Source organism: Harpia harpyja, chromosome 1 (genome assembly GCF_026419915.1).
Source record: "Harpia harpyja isolate bHarHar1 chromosome 1, bHarHar1 primary haplotype, whole genome shotgun sequence".
NCBI classification, from domain to species: domain Eukaryota; kingdom Metazoa; phylum Chordata; class Aves; order Accipitriformes; family Accipitridae; genus Harpia; species Harpia harpyja.
In genome coordinates, this window is record NC_068940.1 from 53,725,243 (window position 1) to 53,743,022 (window position 17,780).

At 38.4% G+C, this 17,780-nt stretch overlaps 1 protein-coding gene across 1 annotated transcript in view; it reads left to right on the top strand.

The window, feature by feature from the left end:
- The window catches only part of SACM1L (SAC1 like phosphatidylinositide phosphatase), a 31,942-nt gene extending 14,449 nt beyond the window's left edge, over window positions 1-17,493 (top strand). The window contains exons 6-20 of the mRNA XM_052794676.1: window positions 1,440-1,499; window positions 3,115-3,148; window positions 5,904-6,005; window positions 6,812-6,897; window positions 7,087-7,173; window positions 7,634-7,702; window positions 7,811-7,890; window positions 9,877-9,975; window positions 12,682-12,820; window positions 13,045-13,114; window positions 13,204-13,276; window positions 13,735-13,828; window positions 13,911-14,003; window positions 14,678-14,735; window positions 15,423-17,493. Coding sequence (XP_052650636.1) covers window positions 1,440-1,499; window positions 3,115-3,148; window positions 5,904-6,005; window positions 6,812-6,897; window positions 7,087-7,173; window positions 7,634-7,702; window positions 7,811-7,890; window positions 9,877-9,975; window positions 12,682-12,820; window positions 13,045-13,114; window positions 13,204-13,276; window positions 13,735-13,828; window positions 13,911-14,003; window positions 14,678-14,735; window positions 15,423-15,559 — 1,281 coding nt within the window. The 3' untranslated portion in view covers window positions 15,560-17,493. The remainder of the gene's footprint in view (window positions 1-1,439; window positions 1,500-3,114; window positions 3,149-5,903; window positions 6,006-6,811; window positions 6,898-7,086; window positions 7,174-7,633; window positions 7,703-7,810; window positions 7,891-9,876; window positions 9,976-12,681; window positions 12,821-13,044; window positions 13,115-13,203; window positions 13,277-13,734; window positions 13,829-13,910; window positions 14,004-14,677; window positions 14,736-15,422) is intronic.
- Window positions 17,494-17,780: the final 287 nt, after the last annotated feature.

The window sequence follows — 17,780 nt, forward strand, 5'->3', positions numbered from 1 at the left end:
TTAGTCTGGTAACTTACTATCCTGCAGTGTAAACAAGGTCTAAACTGCCTAGACACTGAAATACTGAAACCTTGGAAGTCAATAGCACTTTTTCTTCTGCTGCTGAAGAGGTGGCAGTGGAGTCACGAGATGTTGTCTCTTAGTTACTGAAACTATCTAAGCTGGGGAAGCAGTACACTTTTTCAAAGATTTAATTAAAAAAAAAAATCAATTTAAAAATCATTTTATAGTTTGGGACTACTTAGCATTATCAAATGCTGCTCTGGCAGTACTCATGCCAGGGAGAGCAGCTGCTGGCATGAAAGGATTGGTTTCCTTAAAATTGTGGCACTTCAGAAGGCTGTTTGAAAGGCAAAGTACAGTAAAAAGGTGTCACTTTCAAGTAAATTCAGATGTTAGATGGTTAAAACAATTTTAATGTGATTTCACACTCGCGGCTAAAGTATAATGCCTTAACAAAAGGGTGGTGGCGGTTCTGGGCATCTCCAGTTCCCCTCTGTGAGAGAAGCCTGGCCTGTGGTTGGTGTGGGGGTGTTTTGGTTTGATATTTGTGGGTGTTTGGTTTGGTTTTTTTTTTTTAAACAGTACTGGTAGAAGGAAACAGATGCAGTATAGGGGCACCAAGGCATCATACCGTGTTCTTTCACTAGTTCAAGACACTGCAAGTAGGCTTTGAACAGTTCCTGCAGATAGTTGTATTTATTGTTTTCTGTTAGACAAAGGACTGTTCCAATGCTGAGCTTGAATTAACCCTCATCCTCAATGATATATTGTCTGCCTGCCTCATCTTGAAGTTGAGATATATGGCACTTCCCAGAGCTTGTACTACATTCTACAGCAAACACCACTTTTGTGACTAATCTGGTAGCTTTCTGGAACATGCTCAGCGACCTGCTCGAGGTACTTTTGAGGTGAATTAAGAATAGCAAATAAGTGAAGTTGAAGAGGATCACTTACACAGCAGAATATAAATACTTCCGTCTTTTAAACTACAAGTATTGTTTAACTTTCAGTTCTCAGAATTGTTGATTATTGCATACAGGACTCCTTGCATTTTTACCTTCTGCCCATTTTAGGAGTGTTACCTTGCTACTGTTCTTAAAATTTTGGGTAACTTCTTCAAGCCCTGTTTACTTAGGGCAAAGACTGGAATGTTCTTCCAATACTGCAGCTCAGTTGTTAATTGTTTAGCATGCCTGAAGTATCAGGGAATGCCCTTAAAGATTGGAGGGAACTGTTCTTCTTTTAACTATTTTTATTTTATTTAGATTTCTAGTTGAGGATATGAAGGATACTGATGAGAGAAGGGCATTCAATCTCTGTGTATACCTGTTCACCTACACTTGTGTAATGCGTGGATACAATAATACTGCCTTTATATTTAATTCAACAGAACTGACAGTCTCTAAAAGCATGTTGGCTTTTTTTTCTTGCTGCAGGCAGATCCACGATTTGTATGGAATGGACATCTTCTTAGAGAATTTGCTGCTCAACCAGAGGTAAACACTTCGTAATGATTATATTAATAGAGGACGAATGTGCTTTTACTATAAGTATACAACAGTTCCCTGTAATTCTGTCTCTTGTTTCAGACTGCCAAAATCTAGTATAATGTGGCTGTTCATCTTCTAGTTTAGCACAGTGACAGTATTCTGCTTTCAAACTTCCAATTTTATGTCAATGTCCTCAATAGTACATGTAGTAAAGCTGACTTTTGGAAGTGCCTGCATTTGAAGATACTGTGCTGTGATCATGCTTGTATAAACCAAAGGGGAAGTTACACTGCACAGCGTATGCTTCTGAAGCTTTTTGAAGTTTAGCTACTTATGTATCTTTAGGTATAGGCAAGGTTTGGCTCATCACTTTTTTCCTAAGACTGGCTAGCAACTTTCTCCACAAGTGCAGTTTAAATTCCATTTGCCTAGTAAGTAGGTCATAAAGCTGATATTTAAGAGTAAGACTAATGGTTAGACCCTTTCAGTTTATTTCAAATGAAGACTAGCACAGTGTAACCTTTGAATTTACTTAGTCCAGCAAATACAAGTGTATGACCATAAGCCACAACTGCAGTACCTCAATGGCCAGACTGATCTAAGCTCCTTCCTACTAGAGACTTCAGATGTGTGTTAAACTTCTTGAATTGTCTGTGCTACCACAACCTTTTCTCTCTACCAGTACTTCTCATTTATCGAAGTGAATGACATGCTGCTTCTATTTCTGTCTCGGTAACCCGTGGAGATGTGCTTTTACGTTAGACAGCACTGTTCCAAAAGGCTGGATTGTGCAGTGCTTCTGGAATGTGAAGATAACGGCTTAGCAAAGGGCTGTTGTGCATATTCTGGAGGCATATGACTGGGTATATAGTTTGCATAGTGCTATGCAATCAAAGCTTGGGAGATGAGAGGGAAGCTGTGGTGGGAGCAACAAAAATCCCAGTGTCACTGGTTAGTGAAAACAGATGTAGGAGGCAAAAGAGAGAAGCTGAAAAGGGAGATAACCGTTGTGTGAGGGGAAGTGTGACCTAGTATTGACTACAGGTGACTTGCTATAGTAACAGTTTTAGGTAATGAGATATGTTATTTCTGACTTCCAGTATTGGAAAATCTTAATTTTATATTTTCTTGAAAGACCAAAGGTATTCAGGAGTGGCAGGGTGGGGAAAAACCCTGGAACAAGCATTTTGAGTATTAATCACATAGAAGTATCCCTTACTGAAGCCCTGTGTTGTTAACTACCATCTCTGCTTACATCCTACTGTGGAGGTACAGCAAATACCATATCAAAAGGTTTTCAGTGTGTACTGCTTTATATCTGGCACGTTTGTAGAAGAGTAAATGCTGTGTATAGGACGTCAAAGCAGCTTGTTTTTTGTCAAGATCACTTAATTAGGATTAGATAGACTTTCACTTTTTCACTGCTGCTAATAAGGGTTACATATGTTGCTGTTTTCCTTGAACTTTTTTTCTCAGAATTACTGCACCCTAAACAAAAAGTAAAGGATAAAAAGTATATAAAACTATCAAAAAAAACTCCTAGACAAAGCATAGTCACCCACATACCTCTTTTGGCTGCTGGTGCTTAATATTTTTAACGTGTGGTGTGTGTCTGTTTCAGATCCATAGGTTTGCTACGCCAGTGATGCATGGATGTATCCTTCTACGTTGTAAATAAAGCTCAGTGCTGAATATGGTAGTCTAATAGCAAAATGGCTGCTGAGGAAGCTGCTCTATTGGCTGTGTTGGCAACTGTAACATAGAACGCAATGTCAGAATTAAGGTGTAGTTCTTTCAGATATGAGCATTACATATTTTTTTGACAGCCCACTCGTATGATAACTCACTTGAATATTCTGCTCTTAAGGGTTAATGTATTTAATTTTACAGGCACGAATTGCATAACTCTTTCAATGGGATTGAAGGTTAAGATGAATATGGCAAATGCTCTTACATCAGCCTTAGTACTTTTTATCTTGCTGTAAGGATACCGTCATGTAGCACTTACTTTGAATATAAAATAATGGTGAACAGTTTTGACTTGAAGGAGTGCTTATGGATGTTCCTGTTGGTGAATAAAAGGATAAGGAGTTCTACTGAAGGCTCGTGGAATGTTTCTCCTAGCCAGCTGTTTTTCCTGCACCAATGCTTTGGGTAACAGTCTCTTCAGCAAAGCAGTTACGAGTTTATTTTTGAGAAGGGGTGTATGCTGTGAATAAGCCTAATGCTTTCAGGAGGCAGTGTTCCTCATGCAGTGTGTGATCAACAAGAAGTCCCAGGTGCTCCTGGACTGGCAGCATGAGAAGGACTGGCAAGACTGGACAGAGCAACACATGCTGCGTTCTCCTTAGTTCCTCTATTGCGAAGGCCCCTCAGATGTGTGCAGGGAACAGCTTCCAGACTGCATCGGTTGTTCTGATAGGACTGTTAGCAGCTGGCAGATCTACAGCCCTTCTTCCGTGTGACTTCATTTAATGGAAAATGTTGTGGGAGTAGGTGGAGAGGCAAGGAAAGATGGCAAAAGGGAACTGTCAAAACAACCCAGTCCTTATCCTGCAGGTCCTGGGTGGAAGAGTCTGGGTAGATTGCAACTAGCAGACTGCAATTAACACATTCCTCTGTCCTATTTTCACTATATAAATAATTAGCATAAATAATGTATGTTTTACTATAATTCTAATACTAACCAAACACCTTAGAGAACCCAGGAATTCGAAGAAACTAGGTTTTTAGTGATGAAAATACTAGGAAGAGCCCTAAGCAGACTGTTCCAGGGCTGCTAACAGTTACTTCAATAAAATAAAAGACTCTTTTTTTCCCCCCATATAAACCTAAATAGATTTTGTTCAGCTATCTGGACTGGTCTTGCAGTGATGAGAAATAATGGACTGACTTGGGTAATCAAGACTGACCACCTAAAGCCTAAAGTAGATTTAATATTTCCCTTGCTGTTCCAAAAAGCCCCTTCTAAAGAACAATCGTTGTGTTTTCCTTTTTTTGTGTGAGTGGAAGTAGCCAGTAGCAAGCTGCCATTCAAGTTAGGACAGAGATTGCAGACAGAAAATGGGCTGACTATTGCTAAACAGCTAAGTTTAGAGGTAACCTTTCTTGCAGGAAACTGTTGGCTGTACAAGTGTTGAATTAAAGGGTGTAGGACCTGGCAGTAATTTTCCAGGAAAGCAGAGGAATAGTTTCAGTCTAAGTTATGAATTGTGAGAACATTCTGGACTAGATAGGGCCAATTTGTATTATATTTTTTTTAATTCTTTACAAACAGTATTAGCACAAATGCCCACATAACTCAAGAAGTTCCATATATGCAGTCAGTGTGCTCTTTAACATAGCGTAGGTGCTCACATATGACACAGCTGCTTTATGTCCTATTTGAGTCATAAATGCAGAATCTAGATTTCACTGTAAAATGTGCTATTTTAAAAAATAAAATGTCTTGTTTACTTTACCAACCTTAAGACAAAGTATCTAGATTCCTCAAAGAATAGAAGACTGCAGTATGCTAATAGTGCAGCTTGCAAAAATTGACCATTTTGATCTTTTGCTTGCTTTAAAGTTGTAGGTTTCTATTTTTAGGGACAAAGGAAGAAAGCCTGTGAATCTACCTGGAGAAATTATTCACGATGAATGCTGGTCTCTACTAGACTTGATAGTTTACTGTAGTCCCAAATAAAGGCAATTATAAACAGCACAGAACAATACTCTAAAACTGAAACTAGTTGTCAATGGCCCGTGTTTGTTGATTAGTCCCAGATTATGGTGTATCTGCCACTTTGGGTATTCAGCCTGAGCAGGCAATCATGCTTGTGTAAAAAGCTCGCACTGGAGACTTGGTACATGTTCATTCTTTTTCTTCACATGGATTTGAAAGCCAGTCTACATTACTGCTAGTTCTGGCATCTGTAACTGTGATGTATGTTGCACTTAGAGGTGCAAGGTATAACAGCCCAACTTAGTCATTCTTCTAAAAGCCTAGAAAAGAGTTTTGAAGTGGTATTTTCTGTTAAAAGCAATAGGGGCAAGAAACTGTTAAGATAGCTTAATAAAATTATGGATGAGATTGATGTAGCACTGAATAGAACTTCAGAGGTCAGTCCTTTTAGTGACCATAGGACCATAAGATCAGATTAATCTTTTTAAATCCTGTTTTTTCAAAATCATAGCAGTTTTAATATGTGATCATCAATGATATCACCTATAGGCTGTCTTTTTGTGATGTGCATACTGATCCTAATATTAAGTTACTCACTCAAGTTTAACGTTCAACTGCTACTGGTGTGAGATGTTTACAGATTTCTTTGAATATGGGTACTTGGTTCCTTGATGTTTCCTACCTCTTGATATATAAAAATATCCTAATGAAATTTTGGTTTTTTTTTCCTTAATGTTAGTCATTAGTTATTACTATGCATTCTTGTTCTATAAATGGCAAGTGTTTTGACTGGCTGCTTGTTTCCAGAAGAAGCTGTTTCAGGGCTGGTGTACGCTATTATGTAAGAGGTAAAATAGCAAATTGATTTATTTTAAAAATAATGTGAATTCCATCTATACATGTGACTTACCTTTAAGAATAATTGCTGTATAATGACTTGCACAAAAAATGCTTGTAATAGAGGAAGGACCTCGTGAGACAAACTAAAGAAAATCAAAGAAAATACTAGGAACCTGTATGATGAATGGAAGCATGTTCTGGTATTTGTTAAAACTGACTCTTCTTTATTCCTCCTAGAGATAACTGCAAAAGTTTTTTATAGTGGTTTTTTAACACTTTACTGTTTTTATTGGTGTTAAATGCAAGTGTGTAATAGCCCTTTTGGCCTAGCAGTAAATGCAACTAAGAGCTTCGCTGGTGCTGGCGGGGGAGCCCTGAATAGTGGTGTTCTCTAATTGTTTCAAGTTAAAAAGTGAACAAGGAAATGGATTTGAATTACCTTCTCTGTTCTCATTCCCAACATACATGCTTTTGAAGCAATTGGTCTGTTTCTGCAGTACCATTGCTATTGAATTGTGAATATTTTGGTGTCAAAGCACTCATGTTTTATTTTGTATTAAACCCCTCAATTTCTAGGGCTAGAAATATCAAAATGTGTTAAGCACAACTGTGTTTCTTCAAGCTAAATTTCGTACGGATCATGTTAAACTTTTTTGCCAAAGGTGTGTTTAATTTACCATCTTGAGGTGGCTCGGTGGTATTTTTACGCTTTCTGTGAGTGCTTAGAAGGCATGGGTAGGAAGCCTTTTGCTGATATACTGTCACTGTTCTGCAGCCGGTCTGAGCTGGTTAATGCGGTCTTTTTCCTACATAGGCATTGATTCAGAAGGACATGCTGCGAACTTTGTTGAAACGGAACAAATTGTGCATTACAAGGGGAGCAAGGCATCGTTTGTTCAGGTAAAGTCAGTGTAAGGAACTGCTCACTGGCTTAAGATGTATAGATAGATAGCTCTGTGTTTCTAAACATAGATTGTATATAAGATGTGCATGCACACAAATAAACAAACCAAACCAGTCTGTTTTATTTTTAAGTGGCAAATGAGTTTGTAAGTTTTGTTGTTTAAAACTATTTCCATTCTTTTGTAGACCCGTGGATCAATTCCTTTTTTCTGGTCTCAAAGACCAAACCTCAAGTATAAACCAAAGCCACAGATCAGCAAGTCAGTAAATCATGTATGTGAGTGTTTGTTGTGTCTTGGGGTTTTAATATATTTCTGGGCTCATGTTTGTGTGATAGGGTAACAAACTGTAATCAGAAGAATAAAAATCAGCAATACTGGATTGAGCTTTGTTTTTAAAAAGTAGTAGCAAGAAGCCTCGTACTCCTTAGGATGAGTTCAGAGCCTGAAAAAAATCCAGACATCAATGGGGGTACTTTCTCTTTGATTCTTGTTTGCAGCAGTTTTAGTAGCTGTACCATACTTGTTATCTGTGGCCTGTTTAATAAGGAGAGCTGAATGGACTGGGGGGTTGAAAGTAGAAATGTATTAGCACAACAGAGAACATCAAATACTTTTCTTAGTTATAAAACTATCTGTGCAGTATCATCAAAATGATGATTATAGAGATTTCTTGTAAATCACAGATCTCGATAGTAGTGTACATCTGTCAACACATTTCCTTTCTATTCTAGATGGATGGCTTCCAAAGACATTTTGACTCGCAAATAATTAGCTATGGAAAGCAAATGATTGTCAATTTGGTATGCTTTCACTTTTTTCTTCCTGAAAAAGCTGCTGTTCTTTTAAGCAGGCTTTTGAGTAATACTGTCTCTTTTTTTTTTTTTAAATTTTTTTATTCTGTCTCCCAGGTTAACCAAAAAGGTTCAGAGAAGCCTCTTGAGCAAACATTTGCAAAAATGGTAAACAGCATGGCAAATGGAATGGTCAGGTACATGTGAAGTGAAATGATACATCCTGTGTTGAAAGTTGAGCATTGCCTCAGACCCACAGATTCATCAGTTCTTTGGCAGCCTTTACCAACTGTCTGATTTGTTTGAGTTTTATTTTTATGAAGTAACGTGCATATGACCAATGCCCCTACCTCAGAGCTCATATTTTAAGCAGAAATGAGACCGTGAAGTGTGTGAGACAGAGAAGAGACAGATAGAATAAAGGGAGCTCAGAGGCAATGGTAATGTCAGTATTGGAGTAATAGTATGCTATGAGAACTGTGGAGATCTGCATTTTAGGAAAAAGAAATGCTCTGTAGAACTGGCTTCTGGCCAAAGGGCTTGGTTACATTACTAATTAAGGGAGTGCTGAGTGTGAGCAAAGCAGTGTTGAGGTAAAGGAGGAAACAGTAAGGGGAACACGTAATTTAAATGTCTGGACCTCAGCGTAACAATGGGCCAAGAGAGCGGAGAATGCACTTTAATCGTAAGAGAAATCCCATCTCTTTGTGGGAATCTTGAGCACAGTATACAATTTTACAACCTGCCTGTGCTTGTTTTCACTAACTTCTAGAGGGAGGGCTAGCATCCAACTCCTGCAGATACTTACCTCTACCTTTTCCTTGAAATTGCTGTATAGTATTCTTGTCACTCATGTATGTCAAAGGACAAAATCCTACCTCTAAGCAAAAAGGCATCCTGTTTTAATAAGGATTCACTTCTGTCTAAGCATAACTATGGAATTGCAGAGTATAATCAAAATACCCTTATGAATCCTGACATACTTTGAATTTTTTCCAAGCTGTTTTCTGCTTGTATGATGCCCTGCTGCTGCCTTCACTAGGGTAGTTATAGATGTCTCTCTCACTTCTGTGTGCTTTTTTTACTACCCTCAGGGGTGTGTTTGTGTTATTGGTGTGTAGGTGTGGATTTTTCTTTTGGTTTTATTAAAAAAGACCACTTCTAAGGTGAGCTCTTTCCTCACTCTCACACCTAGGCTGGTATCGATACCTTAGCTGTACAAAGCTTGTGGAATTCCATGCATCTTTGCTATAAAACCATTTGATGGAAACCAAGATGTAAAATTCTGTCAGGGTGTGTTTCAGTGATGCTTGTTCTGTTTGTTAAAAAGTGGTATTTGTCAGCCCCATCTTCTTAATGCTGCCAAAATCCTTTTTCTTTGTTAATCAGTTTTGATGGTGTTTACCTGCCAGACTGAGACTTGAGTCTTCAGAATATATATACCATCTTTCTTCATGCAAGTAGTCTTGAAAACTTGGCAAATAATAACATTTGGATTATGAATACTTGAGGGGAGGAATGTAATGCCCTGTAATTCCCAACAAACATTTATATATAAACACATTGAATCAAACGCCACTCATCTAGAGCACTTCTTGCCAGAAATGAATTGGCTGTTAAAATCTTGTTCCAAGTCAGTAGCTGTGTAATTTTCTTATGACAGAGTAGGTTAGCTGTTTAAACAGAACCTGACTCAGGTTTCTAGAGAGCTATCAAGGGAATTATGCTGCATGCCAGCAAAGAATGTTGCATTTCAACACCTGTGTCTATTTCAAAGTGAACTGAAGTTCCCAATGCAGTTGCTTGGAAGAGAGGAGGGCAGAAGAATCCTGGTGGGGAAAAAAAAAAAGATGAAACCAGATGCATATCCCTTCTATACTTTCTGGAGGAAAAATACTAGCCAGAACGTAGAATGAGTAACTTGGAACTGAATGTGTGCTTCCCCAGACTGGTGGCATCTTGTAAAGAAATGTAAATGCTGTCACCATACACGCTAAGGGTGCAGCCTTGGGAAGATTACAGAGCACTGACAAAATCAACAGATATTTGCTGGAAGCCATCTCTAAAGAAAAACAAATCCTCTGTCACTACCTGTTTTATAGATCGCCCTTCTCTGTGGGGTTTTCTGAGACCTTTACTGTGGTACGTATGTAATCTAAAAAGATGCTTCTCTCTCTTAACAGATATGTAGCATTTGACTTCCATAAAGAGTGCAGTCGGATGAGGTGGGATCGACTTCAGATTTTGATGGATCAACTAGCAGAACAGCAAGATGAGTTTAGGTAAGGCTCTGCAGTTCTACTTTGCACTGTTAAAATGAGATCATTTTCTCATAGCTTCTATTGTCTTGAGTTAGGCACAGTAAAACAGACCTGTAACCTTCTATAAAGAAGATGCATTCCTATGCATTGGTGTTTCCGTATCTCTGATCTCTTGCTGATACTATGCACAAGCTTAGAGACCTGGTGGTGGATAAGATGTAGAGCCCTTTTCATGTCCCAATAAAATGGTTCTGAGAATCGTAGCAACCCTGTGTTGTGACTCGAGCTGCTGTTGTACCTTGGGTAAAACGTTAGACAAAGAAATAAATAGCTTCGGTTGTATGCACACTTAAAGAGAGAAGTCTCCTTAGGGGATATTTTTTTCACCCAGTAGTAATTTCATGTGGTGTTGACAGCAAACTGTTCTGCTACATAGCATCAAATACTTAGTGCTCCTTCCACAGGCACCTGCTGTCTTTTTAAAAGTGTTTTCTCTAATACACATTGCTTGTGGCACCAAACCTTGGCACTGGGAGTGACTAACATAAGTAACCTTGCTAACATAAATAACCCACAAAGAAACAAATTCTTGTTTTGTTTAGTCATAAAAAGGTAGACTAAATGTCCAAATCAACTTAAATTTTTGTTTAGTCCCACAAGTGTGTGGTTTTACGCACTTCTTGGTCTTTGCTACTTGTAGACATGTAGATTGTTAGGGAAACTGTTTACTTTGTTCTGCTTTTCTGATTGCTTCCTTCCTGTTCCTAAAGTCTTGTGCCTAAAGCACAAAGTAGATCAGCTAGAACATTACAAAACTGGTAGTGGTATATTCTATCTTTAAAAAAAAAAAAAAAAAAACCAAAAAACCAACCCAAAAAACAAATGAGGTGAGCTGTGGACTAGATCAGGAGTCTCATGAATGAAATATCTTGCCTAGAATGAAGGCTATGGGAGTAGTATAAATTAATGAGATGATAGTGAATGTTGTGTGCCCACCACCAAAAAAAAAAAAAAAAGCCTAAAAAACACATGAAGAGCTGAAGAATAACTTGGCTTTGAGCACTTCAAAGAAGGAGAAATAAGCATGTAGGTTTACTATACAGCAAGGATCCTTTATTCTTAGAACAAATACCGTATCCCGTGACTTGTTTACTGTCGCCTGCCATTGGAGGCTTACAAAAGAACCAGCTTTCTTTGAAATGAAGACAGACCAAAAAAAGGCTACGTGTCTCTAAAACAAGATAAAAAAATGAAAGCTATTCCTCAAGATTAGGTTGGCTCTACCTTGCCTTGTTTTGTTTCATCTAGGGTGACTATTGCTTAAATAGGAATGGAAAAGTCTGAGTTCTGTTATTCTTAGAAAATAGTTCTGTAACCCTGAGGGAGGTAAACAATTCTATGGAGGTAAACAACTCTATTTTTCTGCAGGTTAAATCCAGTTGTGAAAGACCTGTCAGAAAGAAGAGCTGGCTTGTTGGGTTTGGGGAGGGTGCTGGGTTGGGGGGAGTTGTTTTGTTTGTTTTTAATTTTTTTAGAGCAATTATAGGAGATACAGCACTTAAACTATCTTATTAACCAGAAATGTCTACTCTTCAACTACACTGATTATCCTAATATATGTTCTAGGCAAAGCTTGGGGGGGAGAAAGGGGAAAATGAAGATTTCACAGGTGTTATTGTCTCCTTTAATCAAACAACAATGTAAAACATGGTTTAACAAAACTAATTCTCCAAGAATGACAAAAATGGGTCTTGTTAACACAAGGTTGATCAAAGTAAATGCATATGCTTCTAAGGCTCTTGATTTTAGTACTGCATGACTCTTAAGACTATAATCTTAAAATGCTGTACAGTACCAGTGGATAATACGCTTGTTCACATTCAGAGTTCATAATTACATAACGGAGTAACCGAATCTACAGAATATGATCTGTAAATCTTTAGGCAACTGGAAGTTTCATGCTGTGGCAGAAGGACAAGTGTAGTTCTGTCCCATTCACACATCCAGCTGATAACTTGATCAGCATATTTGTTTTACCAGCTCAGTTATCAGAATACTTGTGTGCAATTCAGTATTTAAAATGAGCTGTTTGTTATCAATTGCTAGAAACACTTGGTTTAGTTGATTAAAAAGATTGAGGTAACAGCATATGCCATTTCAAGAGGGAACATCTGGTTCCCCCAGATGTTCGTGTAATGGAAGAGATGAGCAAGTGACAGTAGCAGATTTTCAGTAGTGGCCTTAAAGACCTGACTACCTTCCTCGAAGATTTGTGCCTGACAGCTTATATGACTTTTTATGCAGTGGTGACTGGATTGAACCAGGTGACCAGGTGATACACAAATCTGGTTACTTCTGCTGTTACACTCTACTAATGATCTTGATATCTGTGGAGCTAAGACCCTCTAATAACTAAAGAACATAAAATATAAGTCACTGATTTTGCACCAGAAGCTGCTCTTCCCAGTGGCATGTAACTCGATATTGCTGCTTTCTAAATGATAAGAGTAAATACTGCCCTGAGATTACTAAATGTTCATATATTGATGCTATTTTTCAGCATGGGAGGGGAAGAATTCAGGGAGGCATCAAAGTTCAAAGACATGGCTAAGAAGTCTTTGTATGCTCAAGACAACTGTCTTTTGGTTGTTAGAATATTTACTTCTGAAAACATGTGGTTTATATGGACTGTTACCTATAAATACTTAGGTGGATTGTATGTGTTAGTTATTTTCTAGTTGATTCCGATGGTAAAATAGTGACTCAGCAGGAAGGAATATTCCGCAGTAACTGCATGGACTGCCTTGATCGGACTAATGTGATTCAGAGCTTGTTAGCACGCCGATCTCTTCAAGCCCAGCTTCAGGTAAATATTTATTGTTGTTTAACAAGCTGGAAGAGGAGAGAGGCTTTCTGTTTGCAATGGAAATGTAACTTTAACACTAGAATAAGAGCTTGCATACTTGAGTTGCTGTACTAACTTGAAATGTGTTGGCCAGACTCTAGTTTAATAAATATAGCTTTTTCTGAAAGCAACTCCTAATTTTTCTAGTGAACTACTAGTGAGCCTCAGTATGCTTTTTGTTTTAGAGGCTAGGTGTTCTGCATGTCGGACAGAGAATTGAAGAGCAAGCAGACTTTGAGAAAATCTACAAAAATGGTAGGCTGTTTATAGAGTTCAAACAATCACTTTTTTCCAAACAGCATACATAACTTCCTTAATCTTTCTTATTGTTTTCCTATTCACAGCATGGGCTGATAATGCTAATGCTTGTGCCAAACAATATGCTGGAACTGGTGCCTTAAAGACAGATTACACAAGGCAAGTCAGCCTTTCTTGTAAAGGCCTTCTGGGTTTTGGGGGATGTTTGGGATTTTCTTTAAGCCTTCACATCTGAGAAGGTTATTAATTTGGGGCTTAGGCCATTAATGAGTTTTGCAGTGGTTCAACTGGTAAAATGTCAGACTAAAATCTACAGAACACCATTCTTCACTGTGTTCATATGAAAGGAGAAAAGGCTATTTGGAAATAAAACCAAGAAAATCTACCTCCTCAAGGCACATTTATATTGTGGGGTGGAGAGAAGTGTAATTTTACTTTCAAGCTTTGTTACGAGTATGTGTGGTAATAATGTAGAGGCAGCAGTAGATAAATGTATTTACATGCAGGTGTTCATTAAACATAGTACACATTTGAACAATGAAAGAACTGTAAATCTGAAATTGTCTTCCTGAATTTATAAATTTATTTTAAATATTTCTCAAAACTTCCTGTTGCAGAACTGGGAAGAGGACTCAGTGGGGCTTAATAATGGATGGCTGGAACTCATTAATACGTTACTACAAAAATAACTTTTCTGATGGATTTAGACAAGTAAGCTAAGCTTTTAACTGTGGGGAAATGTTTGATAAACATGGCTGTGCATTTTAACTCTTGGTCTCCCTTTCTCTTCCAGGATGCGATTGATCTTTTTCTTGGAAATTATTCAGTGGATGAAGTGGAACCTGCTAGTCCTCTACATGTCAAGAAAGATTGGAAGTTCTTAGCTGTGAGTATGGAGACTTCATTCATGATTGGAGAAGCACATACCACCTTTTAGTCACTTGCTTCATATGACTAAGTAGAACATGTCTATTTAGTAATGAAGTGTCCCTATAATCTGGTTATGTTTCTATGATACCTGCTTATAGGACTAAACCCAGACTGTTCCCTTGACAGAAAATGGAGTGTCCTTGAGGTATTGAAAAAACTGCTGCTTGCTTTTTCTTTTAAATCTGCTTCATCAAGTGGAGAGGGAGAAATTCTACTAGTCACCATCATGACTGTTTCCTTCTGCAGAAGAAGCTTGTGAAGATCTCTTCTCACACTTCATGCAGAAGCATAGACTGTAACACAAAAAAAACTTTTTTTTTTTTTTCCCTCCCCCTTCTATTTTGTGAAATGGGATTTGGGGACACTACAGGTTTAACTAGTGGCTGGTGTAGTTTTTTTTTTTTTTTTTAAAAAAACAAAACACCAACCTCTCAATAGATAGAAGGTGTATTTTAATTCTTAACCTAGTTATTGAACACACTTTTCCAAATTTTGGAGCTATCCAAAATTTTATTTAAGCAACTTCATTGCAAAGCAAGTAAATAGCTTTGCAGTATAGCCCATCTTAAAGGAAATTAAGGAATATATGTGCTGCTGTATCAAGTGATTATTCTTTTTCTCTTTCCCCAGTTGCCTATTATTATGGTGGTTGCTTTCTCCATGTGCATTATTTGTTTGCTAATGGCTGGTAAGTTGATATTGAGTTTAATTTCACAAAATGAGCTTGCTTGGGTGTGGACTTTCTGTATATGGTTACCAGAAACTATTCAGTATAAAATTGCTTCTCAGTCATACTAAAAGGTATTTGAGCATGGCTCTGGAGATTGAGGGTCAGCACTATATCGTTAATGTGGAAAAACCTGAGGTACTACAGAAAACAATGTTAAACCTTTTGTAGAAGTCACTTAAGGGCCAGTTAATTGCCCCCAAATTTAGTTGCACCTGAGTAGACATGTAGCTTTATTATAGGCTGAATGAATACCTACCTAATTTGGGGCAGAAAGTTCAGAAAAGTCAGATCTAGGCATAAGCCTGTTCTGTTGGATGTCCCCCTAACCAAAATCTGTGGTGGGAGTTGTGAAGTTTTTGGCCACCTGCTTTTGCCTTGAATTTTCTAACATTAGTGCCAATAGAGTTCTTGACTCTGACTTCTGTAGCTGTCTGTTCAAAGTCTTCTAAGAACTGTGTGGCCAACATAGTCTTCCTAGGTAAGAAAACAGAAAAAGAGAAGACCCCAGTACTCATGGAAGACTTCTAACTTCATGTAACAGCAGATCTCTGAGGGAGGGCTTGAAATATTTTGCTTTTGTACTAGAAAAACCTGTCTCTCGTAATTGGAGATAACGAATTAAAATGTGTATCTGAACCTTGACAGGTGATACATGGACAGAGACACTGGCCTATGTGCTTTTCTGGGGAAGTGCAAGCTTTGGAACTTTTGCCATCATCCTTTACAATGGCAAGGATTTTGTAGATGCACCCAAGCTGGTCCAGAAAGAGAAGATGGACTGAATTTGTGTGTGTGGAAAGCGGCTTGGTACTGAGGATTCCTCAAGCCACACCTGGAGTCTCTACTGACCTGCTTTCCACACCAAATAGTGGTCTTTTTAACATTCTTCCTTAGCAAGGGGGGGTGGGGGGGAGGAGAAAATCATGTCCTTTGGTGGTGGTAGCTTTCAACTGAGAACTGACTCGACAGTCTTAGTTGCAGTGGTCCTTGGAATATTGCATTAGTGGAGGGGGCTCCACTCTTACTGGGATAATGCAAAGATGAAAGCCAGCTTTTTGGTGTCTGGTGTGTTTTAGGGCATATGTGGACTGCTTAAGCTCATAGTCCACCTGGGCTGTTTCAGCTCAATTTTTGGTCTCTGGCTTGACAGGAGAGAGCTCTGATGCTGTTCATGTGTCAAAAACCCCAGGTGTTGAAGCATTGAACAAATGGCTTCATACCAATGAAAAGTTTAGTTCTAAGACTTCGAGCTGGATTACATTTGTTGTGAGAAAGTCCATGTGAAGGAGTCCGTGCGTATTTGTGTGTGGATTCTTTTCACTAAATATAAAAGATTTCTGAATCCTAATGCTCTTCTAAAATGAGCTTTTTGTCCTGTCTTGTTTATCTAGGACTGATGCAATATTCTACTAATCATAGTTTGGGTGAAAGGACAGTGTAATTGGATGTTCCTGAAGTTGCAAATGTCTTGCACTGTTTCAATACCACCGTCAACAGATGATGATTCATTAGTTAGCAAGTTAAAATGCAGAGTTTTCTTTCTAAAGATGTAAATGAAATCAAAGAATGTAAAAATCCTTTGCAGTGTTTATTGAACCTTCCTTATGCTAAAGGTCCAAAGTACTCTATTACTTTAGAATGGGTCACAATGTAAAAGGTGAACTTCATATTGTTTTGCTGGTCAGCTGCTTCTATTCTTGGTTATGTTGAAATAATTTATGAAAGAAGGAATAACAACCTGAGGAGAAGTTGTTTAGTCTAAACTCCATGTTTCCACTTGGGAGCAGCAGCTTGCTTTTCATGCATGATACTGTAACACACTCTTTTAAAAAAAAAAAAAAAAAGAGGAAAAAAAAAAGCTACAGAATAATTTGTGCTGGTTAATAATAAATGTGTGTCTTTAAACTTAGTGCTTCCAAGCTGTATAAAAATAAGTAATCCTAATCAAGGACCAATTTTAAACTATTTTGTCACTTATTTTATATGGTTTGTTCAAAACCAGACATGGAACTTGCTTAAGGCGCTGTGCATTGTTTAATATTTCCTGTAAGTACAGCTGTATATTCAGATTGTGAGTATAAAATTTAAATGGGGGGAAGGGAGAAACATGTAGAATAAATACTAGGACTAGCACAGTTGTCACTATTGAAGCTAGAACACAACACACTGATACTCCAATGTTTCCTTGTGTTATGACTGAAAATATGTACAGATTTTTGCAACTGTTAACTGTCCATTTTAACCTTGAATGTTTCTGGAGGCCTCTCTGGGTTTCGTGTAAACATAACCTGTTCATAAGCACTAGTACTTGCAAAGTATCTGTTTGCTTCTAGATGCTGTAATGGAAATACCAGTTGACAGTTAACTGGAAAATCCTCTAAAACTTAAAAAGTTTTTTAAGGTGAACTCCGTTATGGGCACAAAGTACAAGACCATCGTAGACCTGATCTTTGACAATTGTGGTTTGGATGGCTTGCTGGCAGGTGGCGTTTGAAGCTTGGTTCAGTTGTCTTGCAGTCTAGAACTGAATCTTTGCTTCTTGGGTGATGAACTTGTTGCAGCAAAGACCAAACTTGAATTGCTTTTAAGACCTAGAATCATGTAGGTTTTAGAAGGTGGACAGCACCTGTATTTCAGTGCTTTGCAAAGAGTCTGTATTTCTAAAATCACAACTGGTGTACTCATAAATGACAATAAAACGTTCAACTTTTCTAGATACACTGTCTGGGGTGCGTTTTGCGCTTCGGAGCAGACCGTTCCCAGTTCCTTAGTCCCCATTTCTCCCCGGGAGGACGCTCGTTGCCTGAGAAGACCCTGCTGTTCTGTGCAGAACCACTGCTGGCCTGGCACCCCGCCCTCCTTGCCACGGCCGGCTCTCCGCCCGAGAACGGCTCCGGCCGGATTTCTGCCGCTCTTCGTCGGAGACGGCTTTTGTTAGCACTAACCCTCACTTCTTTGTAAAGAAATGGTTGCCGCCTTCCCTCTCCCTCAGGGTGGCCTCGG